Source organism: Nanorana parkeri, unplaced genomic scaffold (assembly GCF_000935625.1).
Source record: "Nanorana parkeri isolate BGI_ZX_2015 unplaced genomic scaffold, ASM93562v1 scaffold98, whole genome shotgun sequence".
Taxonomy (NCBI): Eukaryota; Metazoa; Chordata; class Amphibia; order Anura; family Dicroglossidae; genus Nanorana; species Nanorana parkeri.
Genome location: NW_017306366.1, coordinates 716,409 through 727,719, shown reverse-complemented (window position 1 = coordinate 727,719; position 11,311 = coordinate 716,409). Strand labels below are relative to the sequence as shown.

General features: G+C 44.4%; 1 protein-coding gene across 2 annotated transcripts in view; it reads left to right on the top strand.

Annotated features, from left to right (window-relative positions):
- The window catches only part of SMAD3 (SMAD family member 3), a 112,385-nt gene that overhangs the window by 51,252 nt on the left and 49,822 nt on the right, over positions 1–11,311 (top strand). The window contains exon 4 of one of the 2 annotated variants that reach the window (XM_018552847.1): positions 2,119–2,158. The exons of the other annotated variant lie outside the window; for it this stretch is intronic. Within the exon in view, the coding sequence (XP_018408349.1) occupies positions 2,119–2,158 (40 nt within the window). The remainder of the gene's footprint in view (positions 1–2,118; positions 2,159–11,311) is intronic. 2 annotated transcript variants of the gene reach the window in all.

Here is an 11,311-nt window from a genome sequence, read left to right as displayed (position 1 = left end):
GGGGGGGGGGAGCTAGCTGGTAATAATATAACTTGATATGTGGTGTGTTTAAGTGATTGCATGGCACGCATGGAGTGCTCTCAGACAGCTGCAGAACCGCAGCCCCTCAAAGCCCTCACGTGTAAGACAATACCCCGGAGTTATTTGGTCGCTTTTATGACTAATATCACCTGCTATTAACAACACCCCGATGGCCAGACCTCTGCTCGCAGGCATTTCACACAAAAGGACTACTACCATTATAAGCTAATCTTAATGAGACAGGTGATGTCATTTCCCTGAGGTTTTCTGGAATTCATTCCATTTTCTGTGTAGACATAAACGCATTGTGGCAGCCAATGAGCGGATTTGGGGAAAAGTCGCCACAGGTCTCATTTTTAGTTTAGAGGAATGAGGTTACCGTAGGCCTCAGGAGGGGGAAACGGCAGTAAATTGAGACCTCATCAGTCAGTGCAGGAGAGAGGAGACTGCTGGCCCTCAGCGTTATTAAACCCGAGATCCGTTCAATGCAAGGAGTGAGATGACAGCAAGTACTGGGTTATTATACACTGTATACATTTAAAGTGACACTACACTCGGGGGTTAAACCCATTGAAGTACCTGAACCATGATCACAAATGTACAGTGGTACCTCGGTTCACGAATGCTTCTGTTTGCGAACAATTTGGTTCACGAACAGGAAGTTTGGCAAAATTTGGCTCCGTCAAGCTCAGCATTGGGTGACTAACACAACCGCAGCTCTCTTCCCTGCTCTGACACATGGTCGTGGCTTCCTCTAGTCGAGATCGCGGTCTGATCACAGCTTGATTCGGTTCGCGACCAGAATCGTGGAACGAATTAAGTTTGTGAACCGAGGTACCACTGTATCTTATTTGTGTATCACTCGGCTGTAGATCCTCAAATCATCTCTGAATTGGTGCCGACACTGTCCTCCCTTCTGGAGGGTGGCTACCTTTGTTCCACGTGGTCCCTGTGTGTGTTGTAAAGTAGTCACCGCCCCAAGCTCGCTCCCACGATGGACTACAATGTCATGGCATTCGAACGTCCTGAAAGTTTTAAAGGGCCAGTATCAGCCTTTAGTATCAGGGCATTTTCAGGAGTACAAGCACTCCTGAAAATGCCATGTATCGGGACATCCCCACTAAAAACACAGATGAAATACATATATGGAATGCACGGTAGGGAAGGGGACCTAATGTGTTGCTACTTGAGTTTCACTCCTTCCAACCCCCACCCTATGACTGGACAGATAAAGGAGAAGCTGTACACTGATTAGCTAACTTTCTGTCACTCTGCTCTCTCCACCCAGTAACATGCTCCTTGCATTAATCACATCGGATTGGCTCCTTGTGCTGCCTCTCCTTCACCCTCTCTAAGCTCTACTATACAGGAACTGGAGAAGGCCAATACCAAGTCAGATCAGGGTTCTCATACGGCTTGTATTTAAAAACAAATACATTTGTGTCTAGATAAAGTGTGCTAAAATAAAGTTATACTCACCAGAAGCTCTGAGCCGGCCATCTGTCACAGCACTCCCTCCAGCCTTTCTCCCCCTCCCTGCAGCATTGGAGTCTTCTTCAGGGTTCTCACCTCTATAAACAGTATATAGACATTGATGTTTTATGGGACCTTAGACCGCTGCAGAGGAGGGAGAGAGACATTGGAAGGACCGGTCTAAGAAAAAGCCGGCTCAGAGCTTCGGGTGAGTATAACTTTATTTCTGAACCTAGACACAAATGAGCAGGTAACCCTTACAGTACAGAGGTAGCCTCACTGCAAGGGTTAATTTAAAAATTCCGGGCATTCTTTATGGATGTGTTTCTTTTGTATCTGCTTAGAGTCCAGCTTCAGAGTGCTGGGTAAATGATTAAAATAAATGGGGTTTTGTGGGCAACAGCTCTGCTTTTTCAAAAATCATCCGTAATCTCACAGAGTTGTGTGTGTATTCAGTGTTGTATGTTCGTATTCAGTGTTTGTATGTGCATTGGCCTGCGCTAAGTACAATCAGGAAAATAAGTTTTTGATGTAAGTGTAACACTGCTAACAAGTTCTCTTCTACAGGAGAGGTTGTGTTATTGAACCCATACCATAGCGGTTCACGTGGGGGTTGCAGAGAAGTTGGCCATTGCATGTTCTGCCGATGATTGGGAAATAGCTGGTGGTCATGACATTACACAGATTACATGCATAGAAGTCTGGAACATGAAGTTGCTCTGCTTGAACTTGCTCTCTTGAATCTCCTAAACGGCTGATGTAATAGTGTGTAAGCCTTGTGCTCTCATGGCCTTGTGCGAGCATTCCAGTGCAGTAGAATCCACGGCCTGGGTCATTATCAGCTTATAAACCATCTTCCAGTCAGAAGCCCTGAAAGTCTCACATTGTACAGAATGTGTCTGACATTTGTCCTGAGTTGGCAAGTGCTGAAGACTGCCGGAGCCCCACTGAACAGCGTAGATACAAACTTCACAGAGGAAGGAAGAGCAGGACAACCAGTGTTCAATTTGGCCTCATTTTGCTTATAGGATTTTGAAATCATATAAAAGCTGAAACACAGCAGCAAACAGCATAACATTAAAAAGACCAAAGTAAAGTCCTAGTAAAACATACTGAGGGGAATTTATCAAAACTGGAGCTGATGAAATCTGGAGCAGTTGCCCATGGCAACCAATCAGCCTCTCTTCAGTTTGTTTAGTTAAGATTTGAAAGCGAGAAGCTGATTGGTTGCCATAAGGTGCCCATACACTGCACGATTCTCGTACGAGAATCGCGGGAAATCCCGCGATCGTACGAGAATCGTGCAGTGTATGGAAGGCATGCGACCGTTTCTACTGTACGGTCGCACGTCTTCCATCGAACCAGCATGTTTGAAAACCCGCCGGGAATCGTACGATTCTCGGCGAGTTGGTGGCCTGCTGGTTCGACAACTGCCGAACGGGCCGCTGCACGCGCACACTGCCCGTTTGCAGTCAGCGTAAGCCCGCCCCTCATTACAGTCATCGCAAGCCCGCCCCTCAGGGGGCGTGGCTTGCGATGATCGAGAGTGCGATCTGCCCGTCCAAGATGGGCAGATCGTACGTTTTTTTAATCCCTTTACAACCATCGCAAGACTAAGGTCTTGCGATGGTTGTACAGTGTATGGCCGCCTATACACAGCTGCTCCAGATTTTGTCTGCTCCAGTTTTGATAAATCCCCCTCTATATATCTTGAGATCTGTAGGGTTTAGGTCACAGGTACACTTGAATAGTATTCTGCTTTCTCAGACTTAGCTGTTCATTCCATCATTCTGCGTGGATCTTCTTTCCCTGGAACTGTATATAATGGGAATAATATGTTCATGTGGTCACATTTTCTTCCACACCAAGAAACGTCAAAGGCTTTGGTTAGTGATATGTGTGCATCTCCGCTCTGCTAATTATTTAATTCTCTTCCATCCTTCCGCTTCACCTGCCAGGGTAATAAACTCTCGTCTTTCCACATTTGCACATACGGTAGTATGAATGGAATCCCAGTGTCCCTGGTGCCTTGTGAAACCACTAGCACACTCCACTGCATAACTTTATTCTCCGCAGTCCACGGGTAATTTGCCTTTTCCTATCCTCTGAACGGTCTGCTGTTCTTTAAAGTAAATTTGTGCTGAGAGAAGTACATGGGCTGCCTTTGCTGACCTCTCCTTCTGAAAATGCTAGCTGTCTGGCTCTCATGTTGATCCCATGGCTAATATACAATCACAGTCCCTGACCCTGAACATATATGCAGGTATCAGGTTTTGTGGATTTGCTGCACACTTGTCCTGGGTTAGTAACTTAGCCCTCATTCACACGAGTAACAGCCGGCCCGTACAGATCCGTGCGGCCGCTCCCGGGAAGGACAAGTGCTGCGTGTGATTAAACTCAGCATCCTGTCCTTCTCTATGGCAGTACGCGACCGTACGCCGCCCTACGCTCACCGAACTGCACGTACGGGCGGGTGAGCGTACACTGACGGGATGAATCCTGAAAATGTTTACCTGGAGTTCTGCTTTAACAATTGGGGTATATCAATTGCTATACCACAGTCAGGACTTTGAGATTCCGTTCCTTCTTTTGCTAAGCCACAATTCCTTTAAGGTCTTGTTCACACCAAGCGCGGAGCAGAGCAGTTACAGACCGGAGCAAAACTGCGTCCAATGTATTCCAATGGTATTTTTAGCTCCAGTTCACGTCGCAGCGTTCCGTTCCAGAGCAGGTAAAAAAAAAAACTGCAGCAGGCCCTATTTAACCTGCTCTGGAATGCATGCAAACACATCAAACATGCATGCAAATGCCCTGGAGCACACTGAAAGCCCATTTTAAACTAAAAAAAAGTTTTTTTTTACCAAAAACGGCCCGGAACGCATCAAAAGCGCGGCACAACCCACTGCACTGCGTGTGCAGAAACTCATGCAGACCTGGTCTGCATTTGGTGTGAACAAGGCCTAAGGAAGTCTGAGAATTAGGGCTCTTCCTCCAAAAGGGAAATGGTCATAACGTATTGCTGTATGAAAGAATTACAGCTTACCATATTGTAGTGGAACATTGCCCAGGTCAGGAAGAAGAGGAGCTTAATATCTTTCCTTTTAAATGTTGGTTTTTACAAAGGTTAAAGCAACTTTTTTTTAAATAGATTTATGAGTGAATTCATCTTGGCAACATGTGTTTTATTAAATAGCCTTTTTTTTTTTGACCAGTGTTACTGGAACTTTTATTTTGGTGGTTGAAGAGAAAGTTATAGGTTTGGTAGAGAAGCTGTAATTACTGGAAAGGTTTGGTAGCAGCTCTGAGTAACAGCTTTCAATTGAAACTTTAGGGAGATGGAAAATATTCAAGTCATTCATTCCATAACTTTACAAGTCAGCACACTGCTATTTAGCAGAGGAAATTAAAAGCATTCATTTGTATTGTTTCTTTTGGGAATAAAGGTGAGGCTTGCAGTTTCTTCCATTATGAGGGAAACAGCTGGGATACAACAAATAAGAAAAATGTAGCTGCAAACGTGGTAAAGTGCACGGATGGTGAGAAACTTTATACCTTTAAAGGACCACTAAGCCAAAAATGTAGGAGGAGTTACAATAATAAAAAAAACTTCAAATGTAATGGGTGCTAAAGGGGAACTCCGGCCAAAACTTGATTCTTATGTTATGAATAAAGAGAACAAGGATTAGAACATCTGATGTTTTTATTGTTGTATCCCCACTGGGAAGAAGTTCTGTAATATTCTGTCCCAATAACAGTGGTCATTGAGACTCGGAGATCTGCTTCTGACCTCCCTCTAAGTAAAGGGAGATCTAATAACCTTGCCTCAATAAAATGGCCACTATGAGAAGACTGGGGAAGAGAAAAAAAAAGGAATACAAAGAATAGGAAGCCGGCAATTATTTAGAGGTATCTGTTTGTAGGTTGTCATTACTAAACATTTCTAAAGGTGTGTTTGTTGTTTTGAAGATGAGAGTAAAGTTCCTCTTTAAAAGCACAGCCGGGGGGCCGGCATTGCCCACCCCTGCTCTAAACTGTATCAAACTGCTTAAAGGATAAATGGACTTTAAAACAAAGTACACTTATTCTTTTTGTCCCCCACCACTGACCAAAACTATCCCACACACTTCATCTACAGATCCACACTTACCAAGATCTGACTGGTACGGTTCCTCTATTGTTTACATCCATAGCAACAATGCTCCCTCTACTGGCTGAATCTGCACTTTACAGTCAGACTTCTATGGGTTAGTCGCCTACCTGGTAGACCAATGTGGCAGGGAGAGAGACTTGTAGCACTGGATTTCCGCAAACAGTTGAGCAGCTGCCCCCTGATCTCAGTAAGTATAGATCTGCAGAGGGACGAGGGTGGGATAGTTTAGGAGAGGGGAAGGGGGGCAAAAATATAAGTGCACTTTGTCTAAAAGTACACTTATTCTTTGATGCTGATTTTTATCATTCCTATTGAATTTTATGGAGGAGAAAAGTAGTTCTAAGCTCCACCCTTGATAAACACAGCCAGTTTTACTAATGTAGGAGAAAGGCAGCCTGCCCAGTGGTGCACATTCTGCACCCATGTGCCTTTTTTCCAAAGAATTCATCCCAAAATGATGCAACTAACAGATGTCTACAGGAGAACTAGGGGCAGTATTTTCACATTGCCACATCAAAGGAAAGGGCCGTGTTTGTAACTCCCTGAAATCAGGTGAGCAAATGACCTCCACTACTTTTTTTGTCAGATCCCTGTTAGGAAGAATTTTGGTTGGCCAGTCAGCAGTCAGTAGCAGCCAATAAACCACTTGGATATTCAATGGTTGCAAACGAAAGATTATTTGCGGCGATATTTCCATGTCTGACTGGCGGCTTGTATGGAAGCTTTCTTTCCTGCTTTTGAAAGAGGGAAGGGAAACTCTCTGATGACAAATCCTTTCTGCAAATTCAGCTCTTCCTGATGTAATAGTATTAGATAATGTTAGGTCGGTCTTGTATACTAAGCATGAAAAAGACATAGCAAAGCTGTTATACGGTATATTCTGCACTTCTTTATCTGTCTTATTTGGTTATTACATATATCAGTGTGAATAGTGTCTGACGTCTACAATCTTCCTGCCTTTTATGGGTTAGGAAGCCATATCCAATCAATTCCAGTGAAATCATCATCAATATATTTGTGTGTTGGCTTATCCTGTTCTAGTTGTTTCATAGTTAGGGCTGAAAATTGCCTTCTGTGTAGGTGAGATGAGTTAAAGGGTAACTCCAGGAATGTCACTTCCTGCTGCTGTGATTGGCTGACTGATTTTCCCAGAAGTATATAATTTTACAAGTATACCTTTTGGCATCCCTTGCAATAGGAATTTCATTTTTGGTGAGATACTCCCCAAGGGTTAATTACTGTAAAGGGATGCCAACTCTGCACCTGCACCTATTACAACAGAGTCCACCCGCTGATTTATAATGAACCCAGACCCCCCCCCCATACAGGAATCAGTTTTGGAAAGGACATGCTGCAATTTTGTTTTCAGAACAGAGACAGGTAGCAAACTGCAACAAGGTTTTGTTAAAATCCTATCAATCTACACAGGGAATGCATAATGGGACAGAATTTATTCTTCCATATTTTTATTAATGTGGTAAACACAGAGATTTGTAGACTTGCCACTGGAGGGAGAATAGTTTAAAGTTTACCTTTTAGTAATGTACACATCTGCTTGAATAAACTCCTGACTAGAGATGAGGTTGGGCTTGGTGTGCACCCAGTTCACTTGAGTTCACTTGAGGGGTGGTGGTCAGAGTGTTGAGCGGGCTTGGGCGAACTCACGCAATCTGGGTTCACCCCAACCCCAGTCTTATCACTACTCCGGACATATTATAATATACAACAGTGTTATTTTTATAAATGCTAAATCATTGTATAGTCTGAGATGATGTCATTAGTCTGCCGCAGGCTGGAGGAAGCATTTCCTCAGTCTCCTCTCCTCAACCAGGGATCATACTGCAACATTGTAGCATCTCACAAGGTGAGAGACTGCAGCAGGCTCTGATCTGTGTGTGACATTTGTGAACTGCACAGATACCATAATTGACATGATTATCACATCCTGCAACCACTGTCTCAGTCCAGGAAATTGATGTTAACCGTGGATGATGCCTGAACAAGGATGGCACCATCCTTCTGGAAAATTAAGCAGGTGATGGCAGTGTTACTGTCATCTCTCTAAAGCTGGCCATACACCTTACGATTGTCGTACGGCGGCCCTATCCTGCCCCGTTTATCGCAAGGTTCAATCAGCGGTAGTTAAAAAACAAAAAACCTGGACGAATTGCCGTAATCGACCGCACGTATTTTCGTTTGCGCATGAGCAGTGTAAATCGTACGACTTTTGACGTACGGAAACACCACCAACCTTGCGAAAATCGTACGATCGACTGAAGTTTTCTAACATGCAAGAAAGACAAAAGTCGTACGATTGTACAGTACTGGCAGTTGCACACTACCCATACACCTTACAATTGTCGTACGAAAAGTCGATCGCATACGATTATCGTACAATAATCGTAAGGTGTATGGGCACCTTTACAGGTAATAAACACTGGTAACCATTAAGCTGGCCATACACTTTACAACCCTCGCAAGACTTTTGTCTTGCGAGGGTTGTAAAGTAATTTAAAAAAAACATACGATCTGCCCATCATGGACAGGCAGATCCTACTTGCGATCATCGCAATGCTGTGCTGAACGGGCAGTGTGCGCGTGCGCACACCGGCCCGTTCGGCAGTTGTCGAACAAGCACGCCACTAACCCGCCGAGAATCGTACGATTCTCTGCAGTTTTCCAGCCTGCTTGTTCGACGGAAGACATGCGATCGTACAGTAGAAACGGTCGCACGCCTTCCATACACTTTGCAAAATCGTACAATCGCGAGATTTCCTGCGATTTTCGTACGATAATCGTACAGTGTATGGGCACCTTTACACATTAAAGAGGCTTCACGGGTCAATTTCAGTCTGATGTGTCTGCATCCTGTTAGGCCAATTGATCATCTAAGCCAGTGGTTCTCAACCTTTCTAGGGCCGGGACCCCTTGGTAACATTTGCCAAGTTGTGGTGACCCCAACGGTAAAATTTAGGAATGACGCGGCTGCTGCAGCGACATCTGGCGGGAGAACTGACACTGCTGCGCTAGGAGAGGGCTGAGGAGGACTCTCACCTAGCAAAGCAGAAATCACACAGCGACCCACAGGTTGAGAACCGCTGGTGTACGCCATCAGAATAAAAAAACAAAAACAACACCCTAGGAATGCATAGCTAGATTCCTATTGGCTATTTCACTTTGCAATAGCCAATAGCAAACTAGCTATTGCACCCGCCCTCTGCTGCTGTCAATCAGTAGTGGGGACCTGATGGAGGGGGAGGGAGGCTCCAGGAACCGGTCTAAGACCCATCCAGCTCAGAGGATCGGGTTAGTATAACTTTTTTTTTTCTTTTTTGACCCTAGGCAAAAATGAGCAGTTAACCCTTGCAGTGCAGGGGTAGCCCCACTGCAACGGATACCATTTTTAACTGGAGTTCTGCTTTAAAAGTTTGTTTTTCCACAGAAATAGCTGGTCCCCTGAGCACTGGCCTGTTTTCGGGTGGCTCCTTTCCCTTGCATGTTTTAGGGTGGCTCCTTTCCCTTGCATGTTTTAGGGTGGCTCCTTTCCCTTGCATGTTTTAGGGTGGCTCCTTTCCCTTGCATGTTTTAGGGTATCTCCTTTCCCTTGCATGTTCCTATGGAGCCCCCCGTGTGTGTTAGTAGTCTGACTCCACAGACGCACAGAAACAGGGCAAAACACTCCTCTCTCCCTCTGATTTCTTCTTTCCTCCAAACTCGTAGATAGAAAGTTGCTAGAGACAGCAAGGCAAGCCATTCCCCTCCTCCCTGCTCCTCCTTCCTACTCACTTCTCCAGGCTAGTAGATGGACAGCTGCTGTAGTCTGCTCTGTCGCTTGTGATCTTGTACTGGACAGGAAGTTCAGGGAACAGAGCTGAGAGAGTTGGAGGCAGTGGTTTGGAAACATGATGAGTAAGTGTTTGGGGAAAAATGTAAAGACATACTTTTGCTGGTCAATGTATATTTGTTTGATTTTGATTCATTATTGAAAAAACATTTGAGCGTTTAAGACGATTCTATTGCCAGTAATCTAACTGCTGTTTTTTTTCTTTTTTTTTTCTTCTGTTTGTTTTACCATCAGCGTGACAATATAATAATTATTCTTAAGCTGGAAGAGAACACATTCATAGCGCTGTTATATCCGTCTGATTTAATGTGCCGAGTATACGAGAGGGAATTTGTAGGAAAGACCAGGAAGTTTTTGGATTATTCACTTGTGTATTTAGCACACATGCTTCAGGCCGGTCACATGACTGCGAGCCAAGTTTATGTTTCTCTCCATTTACACTAAGCTGAGTCTGTGGGAGCGGACGGTTGATTTGGGCCTCCGTTACGAGAGCTGCATCTCCTGGAGGAGGTGTGATTGCTCATGTCCTGTGTTTAGAGAACGGTGTTGTTCTCTGTGGCTGTTACTTAGCCTTGTGTGGGTGTTGAGAACTAAAGGCTTACTCAAGGGAACTCTATATAACCTCCTCACCTACACAAGATAAGCAACCAAACTTTTTTTTTTTCATTTCACACGCAGACTTGTGTAAGGTTTTGTTAGAGAGGCTCAACTTGCTCACTAGCTTATGAAATCTTGCAAGTGACCAACCATGCATGCCGATAATGCACATGGACTTTCATTAAGGTCGCGGCATAACGGGAAGGGTTAACGCTCAGCACGACAATACATTTTTACTGAATGACACATTTGACATATTTTGCCAAGAAGCATATATTCTTAAACAAGATCCTCCAACTTGCCTGGCGTCATAACCTAAAAAAATATGTTCTGGAATGTATGACAGTGAAAGAAAAACGCTTACAAGAATCGACAGATGAAATCTATTTGCTTACACTGTATTTTGACAGGTCACGCTGAGCTCTTGGTTCATGCTGCTTTACACAACCCTGAAACTGTTAAAGAGCTTTATGACCTGTTATAAAATAATGTAACCTGTAAAGTTGAACTCCAGTAATCAGATAAATACACAGTTGTAGTACAAATAGGTTAACCATATTAAGCTCTGCCCATGTCATTGATTCCAATGACAGCACTGTTTGCTTCTTTTAGCTTTAAAACTTTCTTTGCCACCAGTCCACCTCCAGCTTGCTGATTGGATAGTGAATCAGCATCATTACCCTTTGTCATTGTCTAGCCTAGCGATCGGCCAGATGATGGAGGAAGCCATAGAGCTGGGCACAATTAACAATCGTTTGGAATGTTAAAGAACAATGCTGGGCAAACTTTTTGTTAACCCTTGCAAAGGGGCTACACCCGCACTGCAAGGGTTAAGTGCTCGTTAGGTGCAAAAATAACAAAATTATACTCACCTCACTGCTGGCTGGCTGTTACAGCACTCCCTCCAGCCTGTCTTCACCTCTGATGTAGCAATATGTCCCTCTGCCTCCTTACATCCTATACACTGTATAGAATGTGATGACTCGGCAACCTTAGACCACTGCAGCAGAAGAGGAGAGACGCTCCAGGGACAACAAGCCAGATCCGAGTATCAGGTGAGTATAACTAGACACAAACGAGCACTTAAAGGAGAACTATGAGATGAGTGATTTCCACTAACCTCCTAGTTCTAGCCGACCTGTGACAATGAGACTGTCACAGGTCGGCTCAGTAGATCGGGAGGTGAGCGAACACATACCGGGTTCGCTCACCTCTCGATCCTGTCA